The sequence below is a fragment of the Dermacentor silvarum genome, chromosome 9 (assembly GCF_013339745.2).
Source record: "Dermacentor silvarum isolate Dsil-2018 chromosome 9, BIME_Dsil_1.4, whole genome shotgun sequence".
Classification (NCBI taxonomy): Eukaryota; Metazoa; Arthropoda; class Arachnida; order Ixodida; family Ixodidae; genus Dermacentor; species Dermacentor silvarum.
This window is the reverse complement of record NC_051162.1, coordinates 148,990,271-149,006,021: the sequence shown is the minus strand read 5'-3', so window position 1 is coordinate 149,006,021 and position 15,751 is coordinate 148,990,271. Positions and strand designations below refer to the sequence as shown.

Here is a 15,751-nt window from a genome sequence, read left to right as displayed (position 1 = left end):
AAGCCGCTCACCTTACTTCGTATGACATTGCTGTGTTGCTGTCGCATTCATTGCTTCGCCCTTAGGGCGAAACTGTGACATTTTTTTAGTAAACTCTTGTTAAAAATATTCTCTCTGCGCTGGCAGTGGTCACTGGAAGGGTGACTAGAATCTGGAACAGTTTGTACACATTTACATAGAACCTGCAGTCGCAAAGAGAGAGGGCATCTATTCCAGTGCTAAAACCTAAAACACTCCCTCGATGTCGTTGGCATCCTTGTTTAGGTACCTTGCACAAACAGTAGGCTGTTCGATTCCAGTGATGTCCGTCGTTTCGTCAGGAAGTATGGAGAAGCAGCCTAGCTTTTGCAACTAGGCTTTCTTTGATAATTTCGCCACAAATTTCTATAATTTGGTTTTGTGCATCTGGGCTTAAATACGAGGCATTACTGGGGCAACTTTCCAAATGGTTTTCAGATATGTATCTCCACAATCAGTTCACATGCGAAGAAGCGCTCTGAAAATACCTGTACCTTCAGCGGGGGCTATGCTTAAATCCATAGGGCCACTGTCCCTGTGGCCACGGAGAGCCATACCTTGTAGCCCGCAAAAAGAATTTCCTCAATAATAGGCCATTTACTTTCTCCTGTTTTCTCATATTTTACTTTGCCTGCCCTGGTCCAGCTGATCGATCACATTGGGCACGCTTCCTGAAAATGTTGGGAGAAAATTATCAGCTGCTAGCTCGCAGTCACGGTAATATTTATTATTTTCGTGTGTGTGGAAGATTGCGAGCGCGTGCTTTCATTTCTGTAACGGCTTGGACACGAGGGCTCCAGTGCACGCATGTTGGTCCAAGTTTATAACAGCATTAACCCCATAAGGTTCCAGAATTGAAAATCTTTTAAAGCCCGCTTTTGGAAATGTCAGTGCACTTTTCGCGTCAAAAGTTTATGAGAACTTTATACCCATAAAGTTTCGGAATTGAAATCCATGCGCTCCGTAGATTCCTCGGCCCCTGCGAGATGCCGCAACGCGCCCGCTCGCTATCGAAAAGCCCTTGAAAGTTTGTGCTCGGATGGGGCTCCTTGCGTTAAGTGACCCTAGGTGCCACGAAATCCACCCCAGGTGCCACGAAATCCAGCCCGAGTTCGCAATGTTCGTGCCGAAATGTCTTTCGAGCGCGAAAAAGACATTGTAGACAGAATGCAGAATGATTCCCGGCGTCGGTGGTAGTTTTGGTCGGCGGTGCATGCCGGCATGAAAAAATTTCGGGGGGGGGGGGGGTTGGAGCCCCATTAGCCCCCCCCCCCCCCCTGGCTACGCGCCTGTACCATCCATATGAACTATTCGCGTCCCTCTTGGGGTTTTCAGCAGCGTTATTGCATCTACAGCCAAATCAGGCTGATGATCGAGGCTTGAGGATTTTCAAAAGGGAGCTCAAGTGAGAGGCAGGTGTTTTACAGTGACGATGTTAAGGGCTAGGTCCCCGATGATCGTGTCCGCGTGTAGAAAAAGCTATCATCATCAGCATTAGCTCACGCGTCGTTGCCTTTTTGAGCGCACGGCCCCTCCTCCCTCCCGCCCGGCTGAGCCCCCGCTATAGCTCATCTCCAACGCCAGTCGACCTTCCTTTATGCCCCCCCCCTCCCCCCACCGAGTAGTGTTGGGCCCGGCTGCGAGGCTAGCGCGACAAGCCTGCTGGACGCTGCGCCCGACTAGAGTAGAGCCCTTCTGGGAGGCTAGCGAGGCTAGTCCGGCGGCGCTGCTTCTTTGCGTCCCTCCGCCTCGGCTGCTGAATGCTGACACGCTCTTTCCCTCGCTCCTCCCCTCCGGCAGCTCCGCGTGCGTCTATGGCAGGGCCACTGATAAATGGAGGGGAGGCGAGGAGGGCGTGGCGTGGCGGCCCGATGGCGGGGGAGACTGGCGGCTGCACGCATGACTGCGTGCGTGTGCCCGCTCTCCGACTGAGGCGCATGCGTGCAGCCCTTCTGGCCTCGGCCGCCTGTGCCACTGGCTCTCTCCGGGCTCCCGCTTTGTCTACGAAAAAAGTAGGTCAACGGAGTAGTGGGGTGTGAGAGGAGTTCGCGTTAGCGTTGGTTGTATATACGGAGCTTTGTTGGGGGGGTATTTTGTAAGAGTCCACCTAGTACACTGTCCACTTCGGCTGTCGCGATTGGCTCCAGCTGTACGAGCAAGGAGACTGGCTGGCTCCTTCTCGCTCTTGCTGCTGGAGCCAATCGCGACAGCCGAAGCGGACAGTACACTAGGTGGACTCACACAGAATACCCCTGTTGCTCAAGTACTCTTGTCTGGGAACGTCGTACAAAAGCGTGAGGAACACGCTAGGAACGCGGTCGCCCGTGGACGCCGAGCCAGCTCTTTCAGAGCCGGGCATTGTATAGCCATTGTGTAAGTGTTAAAAAATACCCCATTGTGCTACTCCGAGCCGGCGCCGAAGCCTCTTTCCCGAGTACGTAGCGAAGGGGTCGGGTCGGTTTACCATTTTGTAGCGAAATTCAACATAGCAAATTCCCATATATATATATATATATATATATATATATATATATATATATATAGCTAAACCCCAACATAGCAAATCCCACCAGAGCGCCAGCTTCGCTCGGGATGGGATGGAGGGGAGGCGACGTTTAGCTGCGGCACCAAATGCGTATCTTGCGACCGGACGCAAGGGCAACTGGCGACTCAATCTCCCACGCAAAAGGAGGAAAGCGGGAAGGCAGCGCGGGAGGGAAAGGGCGCGGCTTCCACTCTGCCATCAACGGCGTACTTGTACTTTATGCGACTGAGGGCTGTCGCGCGCACCGTATCTTGAAAGTGATTTCCACACGGCTCTTACTTTTGTATGCGCTGTGCTTTCGCCGCTTAGTTTCCGTTGAAGCGATAGACTGCACGAACCTTCAGTCGCTGCTGCTGCCGCGCTTGCTCACGCCAATGTTTTGACAGTGCTTGTCTGCGGCCATCGAGTGTGATTTATTCATGTTTGCTTGTGCGCGCTGACACCAGGCTTGTTAATTTAGTTAGTAAGCGGATTTGCCCAAGTTTATGCAGCCGATAAAATTACTATCCCTACTGCGTATAGCTCTCTACTCGTAAATTTGCTATCGCAATTTATGCTTCGCCTTTCGGGCAAACCTGCGACTTTTTAATTTATCGGACTGAATAATTCTAATAAGTTAAAAAAATGATACAGCGACTCTAACTTACAATAAAAATGAAATATTTCTTTCTTATACCCATCGCGGGTTTTCTGTGCACCCATTCCGCGAAAGGAATGGCGCCTGCTGGTTCGCCTGCGAGCCGCGATTTTGTTCCTTTATTTGGGGCTCCACAAACGTGAAACATTAATTTATTCGATTAACTCGTTGCTTCGCCCGCCGGAGAAAATGCGCATACAGTGATACAATTTGCTTCAGCTGGGACAGAAAAGCCTGATAATGCACACAGATCCCATAAAAAAAGCAGGAAAAGCTCAACACGTTCATTCACGCTTCTGGAAGCCATCGTCTGAGTAGCACTTGAAGACGGTTGCGTTGTTCACTTGACGACTCGAACAGAAAGGAAATTTCGCTGCGAGGTGTGAGCTTATATAAGCACAGCACAAAACACGTGGTTAGGGATGGTTAAGACGCACGTGATACGTAAACACACAAGTACCGATGGCCATGATGATTGGACATGCTCGAAAGCACGTGTAAAAACCCGCGAACAACCACACAGGAAGAGCGGTCGATGAGCAAACATGGCGTTTTAATGGAACAACAGTCACGATGACGATGATGATAGCAGGTGAGCGAGGAAGTAGTTTCTACACACTTCCCGCCGCAACATGAAGGGCTACTTTCGTGTCCTTGACAAAGAGACAGTCCAGTTACACCTCACAAAAACGATTGTGAATTCCAGGCCGGTCAGATAATGCGAAAGAAACCTCGCGCGGGAGGCGTTGTTCACTGGCTCGTGTAGGAGGAGGAGGAGGAAAAAGAAGGAAAGGCAGGGAGGTTAACCAGAAGCACAGCCGGTTTGCTACCCTACACGGGTGAAGGGGTTTAAAGGGATGAAAAGAAAGGAGAGAGAGGGAAGAAAGTACTCGCAGTATGAACACGTGCGGTTGTCGAACACATCACAATCGGTCACTGAGGCCAGTCGACTTCATGGACTGTAACACTGCCCGCGTCGCTTGCAACGCGTGGAGCCACGGTCCAAGAATCTTTGTCTCTGAAAACGGTCTGCTGTCTAATCGGTTTAACACACTCCGGAGAGAGAGAGAGAGAGAGAGAGAGAGAGAGAGAAATAACATTTATTAGCCCTGAAGGAACTAAAGCCCAAGTCCGGGCCTCCTGGTAGGCTCATGCCTCCTGGCCCAGCACGTTCTTGACGTGCTGCACAAGAAGCGGCCACCATAGTTTTTGAAACCTTCGTCGGGGAGTGGTCCACTCCTCCCAGCTGCCAGGACGCTGGTTGTGTGATAATTTGGAAAGTATTGTCTTTTTGAAGATGGCGTTTGCAGGGCACTCCCACAAGATGTGTTTATTTGATGGATAGGCCCCGCACTGTTTACAAGTGGGGGAGCCTGGGTCCCTGTTAATATAATGCGTATAGTGTGGTGTGAGTAATGTGTGTGTTTGTGCTTTTCGTATGATTGAGGCGTCCTCTCTCGAATGCGTGTAGGATGGTGTGTTGATAATTGTTGATGCTTCCCTGCGAGACTTCAAAATATGTATCCTTTCTTTGCGCTGCATCTTCTGGTCTTTTCTGGGGTTGTATCTTCAACAGGCCAAAGGATAGGAGGTCCCGGATTTTCTGTGCGGGTGAGCTGGTGTGCTCTTACATTTCCTCCGAAGTATGCACCAGGATCTGTGCCCTGTCCTTGTTGTCTTACCGAATGCACAGCTGTACTTTGTTTCGTAGTGTCAATTCTGGTGTGCACACGTAGTGGTGTTAGACGACGTTGCTCAACGTTGAACATCAGTAGCTAGCGCTTTTGTATTCTGTTGTCGTAGCTTAATCTTCCTTGAAACAGTGTGAACAGTCAAGAGAAGCGTAGCCTCGGTAAAGCAATCGGCGATACGGACACCTTGTTCCGTCTTTGCAGTGCTTTGATTTTGCGCAGATGATACCCGGTCTCAGATGCATCGTTGTCCTTGCTTTTCTGGATATCTGCGGCAGTAATAGTCTTAATGGTCGGACGTTGTTTGTTTGTACCATGTAGGGTTTTTTGAGAGTTAAATGCTTAGTTCTGACAGCGGGAGATAGGGCTGTGGGCAGACGCTCTTCTACGTTGATTGCGCAGTGACGATGGGCCTCCTGTTGTCGGCATCAGTACTGGCTGGAATTCATTTCGCTTCGGTTCATGCATGCGCCTTCGTGGTCATCAATACAATGAGTATGCTTTCCCTTTCCGGGACGGCACCGTGACTCTTGGGTGGAAATGAGGTCTTCGTGAACTCCTCCGCTGTTCATCAGAGACGTCTAACCGCGTGTTGCTATTAGGGGCGAAGCTCCTTAGGGTCGAGCCTTGTCCCCCGTCGCGCCGTCGTAACCACGCTAGTACTCGCCGCTTCAGCTAGAGGCGCAGCTGTGCTCTCTTTCTCTTTCTCGACGCGCGCTCTTTCTCTCATCCGTAGCTAGGGGCGCTGCGGTGCACAAGGGCGTTCGTTTCTCTCTCGTTCCCGACGCTCGCGCTCTCTTTCTCGTTCGTGACGCGCGCTCTCTCTCTCTCTCGTCCGTAGCTAGAGGCGCTGCGGTGCACAAGAGCGTTCGTTCCCGACGCGCGCGCTCATTCTCTCTCGTCCGTAGCTCTGGTTTACCCGAATGATCCCCCGGTGCTTCGCCCACTCCTCATCATTCACGTCGTGGATATGCGGTGATTTTTTTTATCCGTTCTCATGTCTTGGACACTGTGCGAAGGCTCTTTCGGTATCCCTGTGACTACAAGAGTTACTTGTTCGTCCTTGTGCTTTCGACGCGTCTCCAAAGTCCAAGATGACGACGTCAGTGGATAGCTATCTTCGGTTCCGTCATACAAGTCTCTAACCATGTTACTACCGGTTTTAGACACGACAATATTGTCTTCAGTAGGTCCTTCCATGTCATTGAAGATTTCTGTCTTTATGCCGTTCCTTCGTTTACCTCCTTCAATGCAGCCATGGCTTGTAGCTTTGGTCTTACAATCTTTTACCGGTTGTATGTTTTGCAACGCTTCAAGGCACAAGAGATCTCCAGAGATCTGTGACACGTCTTCACTGTTTACACTCTGTGTCATCCCAATAGCAAATCTGATTTTATACTGCAGTGTAACCAGTTTATCGCTGTAATCTACCTGAAGGGTATATTCTTCATATATTTCGTCTTCAGGAGTGAGCACTTCAATCTTTCCATCAAGGAAACAAATCATGAAGCATTTCGAGCCGGCTGCTCATGCGGTGCAGTTGAGTCGTTGTGGCCTCACTGAGCGCCGTGTCGATATCGTCGAAAATGAGGTTTACCGTCCTTCTGATAAGTGCCCTATCCATGATCAGCTCGGCCGCCTTGTAGCTGGCGGCTGTCGGTGGATGGATGAGGGCTGTCGGTAGCGTTGACTCCGCTCTTCCCGGTGAATCTGTGTGTGGGCTCATCGTCAGTCGGTCCTGGGGGCTGTTCGTTCGTTAATTATTACAGCTCCCGGGTTTCACGGCACCATTTTGTAGAAACCCGCAAGGATCACGCAAGAAGAGCGGTCGATGAGCAAGCATGGCGTTTTTTATCGAACAACAATGACGATCACGATGATGATAGCAGGTGAGTGAGGAAGAAGTTTCTACAGCACGTTTCTAGATGTTGCGGTGCACAATGTGAGAACATGCTTGAAATGAGTACATGTTTTGAAATAAGTTTATTTTCTTACAAAAGGCGCTCCGCATGTTTGGTAACAGCTAGCTTTCTCGCAGTAACAAATGCCAATCTCTAAGGAAATGCTTTTCTATACTGCAAGTGCTATAAACGATTGCAAGAGACGAAAATACGCCATATGGCGCCCGTGCTTTGAACATAATCCAGAGTGATGGCCTCGAAGATTTATTGCACCAACCACGGGCCTGATTAGGTGGCGTCCAAATTAACGCATCACCCACGGGTAAAAAAATGCAGATCTTGAAGGCCAAACTTAATTTTGGTATACGATTCAGGTCAGCAGTTTTAATGAAAACAAGGTTTGTATGCCTCTTGTCTGCTTCAGTACTGCTCAGGGACCATAGCTGTGTACCATTTCAAGTCCGTGACTTCCTTGCTACGTCGGCACGTGCGCACAAAGTTTTGATACTCTATCATCATGGCGAGCCGGGCTAGTTGAAAGGTATAGACCTACACCATGTTTGTAAACAGCGGTAGGCACCGTCGATATATTTTAGGCCCTATAGCGACGTCGCGTAGGCTCCGCCCAACGTTTGGCTCCGCCCACGTTCGCCGCCATGCACCGCTTGCACACGCGGATGGCGCATCTTTTTTTAATGGGGTGAGGGAGCTAAAACCACGATTTCATTATGAAGCACACAGTGGTGGGGGCGCCGGATTTAGTTTGACTACATGAGATTCTTTAATGTGCACCCAGTGCACGTTCTTGCATCTCGCCCGCATCGGGATACGGCCGAACGAGACGCTAGGCCTAGCTCGTTGACCGCCGCAGTGACGGCCGACAGTGCTTGCGACCTGGCCTGCTGCTCATCATTGTGCGCTTATTTTTGACAACACGATTAACGTGGGCTTAAATGAATTGGTTTTGTTGGTGTCGTTGGTGCGAATAGCAAACGAAACGTAGTACTTGCAAGCCAGCCGAGCCGCCTCGTTGAGACGGCCGATGCTTGGTTCCCGTATGCGAGACGAAATGCCGTTCGCGCCAGTGGTTTAGCACGGGACGCTGCTTTACGAAACACGCGCACATTCGAGTTTTTTTTTAACACGAAAGTGTTTTATGCCGGGGTCCACCAAGACTTCACTGACGTATTTCCGTCACGGAAATACGTCACACGAACATACACGAACATAATACAAAGAAAGAAACCAGAAGAAAAAGTTCCACAAACATGCAAAATTTGGAAATCGAACCCACGACCTCTCGGTCCGCGACGATAGATCGCCGAGCGTTTAACCCATTGCGCCACAAACGCATTTGCAGAGAGCTACACAGACGCGCCTTATATATCTAACACTCCTCCGTGTACCCGCGCTCTTGCTCGGGGCGGTGCCGCCGCCTACGAGCAGAAAAGAGAAGTACTGCATTATGACACTAACGCGCACCGACAGTGAACGCTTCGATGGTCTCAGCACTACGACGCCTCGATGCCAGCATTCGAAGGGACGCTGGCATCAAGAAGCACTACCAACGCGTTCTCGCAGAAGCACTACTAGCTGGCGTTCACCGTACTCAGCACAGCGGAGCGTGGCCTCCGCAATTAGCTCTGAAAATGTTTCTGAAGTTGATCGCGGAGGCTGCAATTACGACGCGCTGTACGCGCTGATTTGACTCGGTGACGATTCAGTTACGTGCTTTGTCTTGCGCGTTGTATTAGTGTGTCAGTTACGTGCTTCGTCTTTCGCGTTGTGCTAGCGTGTGCAGCGTAGTGCAGCTTCCATATGCACGACGGTTGCTCATGGTCATCGACGTTGGTAGTCGTGATGGAGGAGACGTGCCACCAGGCGTCAGCGTGGGTGCATCAACGCCTAAGGGCGCTTTAGCCACAAAACACCAATAGACATTATATATCAATGTGCAATAAACATTACACTACTTCTGTGAAGACACGTTTCACTTTCGTGTTCTATACCGATTCCTATATAAGAGGGATCAACCACATTTTTTCTATTAAGCGCTATTTCATGTTAAGAACAAGCTGTAGCCGATTTCTACGTCGCCGTGAGCGGTGCATGATAGAAGCGATCGCCTCGGTGATGGGACCGGCGAGGTACCGGCTCTACGGCGACGCCGCCTGTGTAGGCCCGCGCTATGTGAGCTAGCTGTTGTACGCGGCCGTCCGATCGCTCCAACTCTGTACTAACACTGTACATTTTGTTTCGCGCTCGAAATTTAACTGACACGTTTAGGCGCGTTTATGACTTCCACACTGCAATAAACGCAGCTGTGACCCTGCTGCCTGCGTATGTGAACGTGTTATAGGATATTTACACTGCTGGGGGCTCAATTCCTTGAGATGAAAACAAATTCGAATGTGAAGTGTTTTGTGGGGCATCTGCTCGCTCGACCTACATTCAAGGCTAATCCTAATCTAGCTTTTCCACAGTGCGGCAAGCAATTATAATGGCACGCTATAATAACGATCCTAAGATCGTATATGATCCTAAGATCGTAACGATCCTAAGATCGGCTAATGCACGCCAATCAAAATAAAAGAGAAGCTTAACGGTTACGAAATGTATTGCGCATAATGGATGATCTGGTATCATAATCCAACTTTCGCTTTTTACCGCGGCGGCCCATTGCTTGCGACGGTTTTCATCAACAGGAAACCTATGAAAACTTTCGTCTCTTGCGTATTTCGACGCAACTCAGCTCGTCCACATACTGCGTTTCTTTCATTGTAAAATCGTAGAATAAAGACCTCACAGATGGAACTGCACAACCACCCGCGAAACCGAGCGGCTGCTGTGGTAGGCGCGACACGGGCGGCGGCTCGGCGGCGGAGTGCCTACCAAGCGAAAATAAATTCCAACGACAGCGCCACCCCATTTTCGTGACGTAGCGCCGTGGTGTAGGTCTATATGGAGGCGCAAGATTGCGCATGCTCTGCGATTGAAGATCTTTCAGTACTGGCCGAGAAATTCTAAACAATTACTTTAGTTTAAAGGCAGAATTTTTGGTTTCAGAATTATTGCTTCGTTTTTTGAGGCACGTGATCCTCCCCAAGTGCACAGACGCACGTTTCGATGTTTGAACAGCGAAGCTGTTAAATTCAGCCGTAATTTGTGGTTCGTATCAGTAAACTATCATCATCAGCAATGACGAAAGAAAAGGAAATAAACTTCCTTGACGAGGCGGGATTCGAGCCCGCGTACCCACGGTCCCAAGGCGAGCGTTGTAACCACTAGGCTATACATCCACGCTTGCAGAGCATGCATTTATGCGAACCATATGATTGCGTTCGAGCGTCTTCGTCTACAGCTGGCGCATTCGCACGAGCCCGTGCCAATGCTCTGCGAAGTGAAGAAGAGGTTTTGCGCCCTATGCTCGGAAGAGAGCTAAAGGAACTGAAAGCGAGAGAGAGAGACGCATTCACGGAGCGGGTCTGCTGGAACGCGTTGTCGGCATTGCAACGCGGTGTCGGCATTGGAACGCGGTGTCGGTGTTGCAAGCTGTGCAAAGCAACGCGCAGTGACGGCTGTAAGTCCGAGATGCGCGAAAAGACATTATCATCAAAATGAGTAATAAGATGAAAAGTACGCGCGCACTTCCGGAAAATGCTCGGCCACGGTCACCCAGCTTCGCTGTTTCAAGCCTTGCGCGGCCGAGTACAAGGTTAAGCGGTTTTTTTTCGAGTATATCACTGATTGCATGTCGATGTTGCAGTAAAATTGGTTGGGTAATGCTGCGGCGACGTTTATTAGTCACGTTGGGGTAACATCACTTTGTAATGTTGCACCAACATTGCTTCAAACAGAGAAATGTTGTACTGCATTTGTAAAGATCGCACCAATGTTACCATATGTTGCCCCACTTTTTGCAGCAAAGCCCAACATTCACGGCGTTGCTACAATGTTGTAGCAACATTATGTGCTACCAGGGATGATGTAAATAAACCTGTTTTTACCGAATGAACTTCATGCAAACTTTATATCTATGAGAAAATATTTAAGTATTCGATTCAGGAATTTCACTATTATATAACCGCAAATCCAACGTAAGTTGAAAGTATTATCAACCTCATATGAAACAACTTGCTTGAGTGATGTGCTAGGTAGACTTACATTGGTAAATAATATGCAAGGTACGGCCACAAGTCTCGCTTTTGCATATGCTTTGTTATCTTCTCTGTACAGGCCGAAACAACCCAACCTGCCTCCAGCAATCAACATGGCTCTGTACAGGCCGAAACAACGCAACCTGCCTCCAGCAACCAACATGGCTCTGTACAGACCAAAAGAAAGCAACCTGCCTCCAGCAACCAACATGGCTCTGTACAGACCAAAAGAAAGCAACTTGCCTCCAGCAACCAACATGGCTCTGTACAAACCAAAAGAAAGCAACCTGCCTCCAGCAATCAACATGGCTCTGTACAAACCAAAATAATGCAACCTGCCTCCAGCACCCAACATGGCTCTGTACAGGCCGAAACAACGCATCCTGCCTCCAGCAACCAACATGGCTCTGTACAGACCAAAATAATGCAACCTGCCTCCAGCAACCAACAAGGCTCAGTACATGCCAAAACAACGCAACCTGCCTCCAGCAACCAACATGGCTCTGTACAGACTGAAATAACGCAAAGTGCCTCTAATAACCAACATGGCTCTGTACAGACCAAAAGAATGCAACCTGCCTCCAGCAACCAACATGGCTATGTACAGACCAAAATAGTGCAACCTGCCTCCAGCACCCAACATGGCCTAGTGCAGGCCGAAACAACGCAACCTGCCTCCAGCAACCAACAAGGCTCAGTACATGCCAAAACAACGCAACCTGCCTCCAGCAACCAACATGGCTCTGTACAGACTGAAATAACGCAAAGTGCCTCTAATAACCAACATGGCTCTGTACAGACCAAAAGAATGCAACCTGCCTCCAGCAACCAACAAGGCTCAGTACATGCCAAAACAACGCAACCTGCCTCCAGCAACCAACATGGCTCTGTACAGACTGAAATAACGCAAAGTGCCTCTAATAACCAACATGGCTCTGTACAGACCAAAAGAATGCAACCTGCCTCCAGCAACCAACATGGCTATGTACAGACCAAAATAGTGCAACCTGCCTCCAGCACCCAACATGGCCTAGTGCAGGCCGAAACAACGCAACCTGCCTCCAGCAACCAACATGGCTCTGTACAGGCCGAAACAACGCAACCTGCCTCCAGCAACCAACATGGCTCCGTACAGGCCGAAACAACGCAACCTGCCTCTGGTAACCAACATGGCTCTGTACAGGCCGAAACAACGCAACCTGCCTCCAGCAACCAACATGGCTCTGTGCAGACCAAAATAATGCAACCTGCCTCCAGCAACCAACGTGGCTCAGTAGAGACCAAAATAATGCAACCTGCCTCCAGCAACCAACATGGCTCTGTACAGGCTGAGACAACGCAACGTGCCTCTAATAACCAACATGGCCCTGTACAGACCAAAAGAATGCAACCTGCCTCCAGCAACCAACATGGCTCTGTACAGACCAAAATAATGCAACCTGCCTCCAGCAACCAACATGGCTCTGTACGGACCAAAATAGTGCAACCTGCCTCCAGCCACCAACATGGCTCACTACAGGCCGAAACAACGCAACCTGCTTCCAGTAACCAACATGGCTCTGTACTGACCAACAGAAAGCAACCTGCCTCCAGCAACCCACATGGCTCTGTACAGACAAAAGAAACAACCTGACTCCAGCAACCAACATGGCTCCGTTGTTGTTGTATCGACTGAGACTGTGCATTCCCGAATGGCCACGCAGTTCAGTGACAGAGCAGATGCCTGCAGTCGGGCCCTCGGGGATCAGCAGGTCAACTCAGACACCACATGTTGCTACCTTTGTACCAGGGTGAACAGCTGGACGGATACCGAAGATCTTGCCAGCTTCCAGGACAGTTGTTCTTAACTACGCGAAAAGGCACGTAAATGTTTTTAACCTGGAAAAAGTAAACCGCAAGTGGCGGTCGGAATCAACTGGTAGTCAGATTCATTGTCAACATAGTAGTAGCAGGGTCCCTTATTGAAGGACCCTGGTAGTAGGAAATGGTTGTTCAGTCGCACTCTCCATGCGTATTGTACTAACGTAAAAGTTTTGCCCTACTATGACTTCTTAACGCAGCTTGACAGCAGGCTGCCTAAATAGCTCTGTCAAAACTATAGAAAGGGTGAATGAGTGAGTGCATGAACGAGTGAGTGCGCGCCTCAGAAACCAGTCATCGCCATCCTCTCCTGTCACAATCATTGTGTTGCTACCCAGGGCGGTACCCAAGAATTATTTTCGGGAGGGGTTTCAGAGATGAATGCGGCTATTTCGAAACATTATATACTCTCACTTATATTCAGTATGAACCAAGTCCTTTGATGACATACTATTACAGCAGGCTTCCAATAATTCGACTCCGCCTAATTCGAATTTTCGGTCAATTCGATCCCGACCGAAGGTCTCGGCCGGCACCCAGGAGTTTCTACGGGCCCAAACTTTCGTTGCTCTTCGCCGGAAAATTCAAGCTTGGCCAGTCAGCACGCAAGCTCCTGACTCCTATGGTGACCCCCAGTAGCGACCCCGATAGTCACAAGCGTCCTGTCTCCGCGGAGCTTAGGGGACAGTGAACAGGCGTCACATCTCCTAACGAAAACGCCCTATTTTAGGCATGCATGTCAAGTAATAACTGTAACTCACAATGTCTAATTGTGCTCTTTACCCAATTCTCATGCGCCGCCTTCTTTTCACGGATAATGGACCCAGAATCCGCCTGCACGGTGCAATAGGATAAGAAGCCAAAACCGCTTTCACGGCGTTTGAATTCTTTACTGCGTAACACGGATGTATTGAAAAAAAACGCGGGTGAAGCTGTCTTAGGAAACAGGCCGCCAAAAACACGTTTTTCTTGCTAAAGAATAGTGTGCGCTTTAGATTTTTGTTTTGTGCAGGCGCTTTAATCTCATTTCTACGTTTGCTTTCTACCTTGGACAAATATAAAGCAGTCGCCCATTTGATTCGGAGGCTCTATTAGAATCAAGAAAATACTGGCAAATGAATAGTATGTTTGATGTCTTTTCTGCAGATAGTTTAATTCGACCCGCCTGATGTTGGATCAGTTTTTGTCAGTTGATATCATATCTTTATACGGTCGACTTCCAGTAATTCGACCCTGATGAGAATCAGGGTCGAATTACTGGAAGTCGACTGTATAAAGATATGATATGTATAATGACACACGTATATGTAAGTTGTGCTGAGCAGTATATCGCCGCAGCGATAATTTCGGTAGGTGTTAGACGCCCTAACCCTCCCTTTGGTTAGGTCCCTGTTACTACCACTGGTGCTGATCGCCTTCAGTACAGTAAGATTACTGAAGAGGGTACAAAAGAAATGCCCAAGTGACTGGATGGTGGCGCCCTCCGAATGTATATATAAGTGTGATGAGAATAAACAGGGTTCTCGAGTCACGGCAATAACCCGCTGCAGTTGCTCCTTGCTGGCGAGCTCAGGGTAGCTCAACCACACTCTGAACAATGCCACTTCATGTCATGAGAATGCCGAACGCTGAGCAACCCGCAACTCCGTTGGTAACTGCGAGCATCGCTCTCCGCCACTCTTCACTAACGAACCAAGTCAGTGGCCAGCATATAACTCTATTTTATATGCGTTGGCGTGGTGTCTGACTGCCATTTCCGAAGAGACCAAGGTGTACACGCTTCTGTACTGCCATGGGTAATTCTTGCTTCGCCTATGACAGACCGCCGAGGCCTATCGTTCATCCGAAGTCGTGAAAGAAGAACTAACAGGCCAGTTCGTGCACCCGGCAACTAAGTATACGAATGCAGTCAGTTTCCCTGACGTACGTAGATGCCTGGCGAAACGGTGGACGCCTTGCACTCTACGCCCTGGAATATGGTGAAAAAAATGGAAATAATCATCTGCAGACGTCGAACGCCTCGTACGTGGCCCCTTTGTCGTCGGTATGCTCTAACTACTCGCTTGTCTGGTTAGCTTTGTCGGAACCCAAAACTGACGCTACAGGCCGCACTCACTCAAGCTAGACAGCACGAAGACGCCGAAAATCCCAGAAACTGCAAACCGGAAACTCTCAGCTGGGTTACCTCAATGTCAACGCCATGTCGCGAAAGCAAACCAAGATTACGGCCTGGTTACAGTTTCGGGAAGCTACCAAAGCAGAGAGAACCAGCACCGGGACCATACAGGCGGATTGAAGATTCGTGCGGTTACGGCAGCAACGAACAACATTCACGCTTACTCTATCGTGCTCGAAAAGTGACCTGCAAATTTTACGGAAAACGAAGACTTTTCGCATCAGGTTGCCGCTCCGGGACGAAGTGTCTCAGTCCCATCCAGCTGCTCTCCGTCGAGTTGTGGCAAGAACAAGGCCGGCACATCGTGGTACATGTGAACGGTTACACACTTGTATTGAAAATAGACTTTGACGTGGACGTTTCCGTTGTGCCCTGCTCATATTCGGGATCTCCTGTCTCGGTTGACCAACCGCCGGGGACAGCTGATTGGTCTGGGCCGCTGTAAGTGGACTTGCTCGTCACGCCCTCCGCACCCTGTCTTGCCGAAGCCGCCACTCTGTCAACTAAACTGTACATTTACACGCCCCTCTTTGGCTATACCGCTACAGTCCGCTTCGTTGACTCTGTGGCGGATGCCTATGCCGCCATGATGCCACCATCGCTTCAGCTGCAATGCCGCTGTTCACAGGACTAGGTATGATGCCGGAAGAGTACCACATCTGCATAAATCCCTGGAGTCGTGCCCTTTCTCCAATGGTCGCAAGACGGATACCCATTCCGCCACAGGTGGGGTGGTCACGACCACTGGACAAATGGTAAAATGGAG

General features: G+C 49.6%; 2 protein-coding genes across 12 annotated transcripts in view; one reads left to right on the top strand and one right to left on the bottom strand.

Annotated features, from left to right (window-relative positions):
• LOC119464527 (uncharacterized) overlaps positions 1-15,751 on the top strand; it is a 73,585-nt gene that overhangs the window by 41,230 nt on the left and 16,604 nt on the right. The window contains exon 2 of one of the 4 annotated variants that reach the window (XM_049656102.1): positions 11,125-11,390. The exons of the other annotated variants lie outside the window; for them this stretch is intronic. Within the exon in view, the coding sequence (XP_049512059.1) occupies positions 11,125-11,278 (154 nt within the window). The 3' untranslated portion in view covers positions 11,279-11,390. Of the gene's footprint in view, positions 1-11,124; positions 11,391-15,751 lie in introns of those variants that run through there. 4 annotated transcript variants of the gene reach the window in all.
• LOC125940238 (uncharacterized) overlaps positions 11,460-15,751 on the bottom strand; it is a 12,985-nt gene continuing 8,693 nt past the window's right edge. For 4 of the 8 annotated variants that reach the window (XR_007463465.1, XR_007463469.1, XR_007463464.1 and 1 more), the window contains one exon: positions 11,774-12,388. Coding sequence is in view for 1 of the 8 variants with exons in the window: in XM_049656097.1 (XP_049512054.1) it covers positions 11,980-12,196 (217 nt within the window). In the remaining 7 variants the exon portion in view is untranslated. Of the gene's footprint in view, positions 11,573-11,773; positions 12,389-12,436; positions 12,485-15,751 lie in introns of those variants that run through there. The other 4 variants (XR_007463470.1, XR_007463466.1, XR_007463468.1 and 1 more) reach the window with 4 other exon arrangements.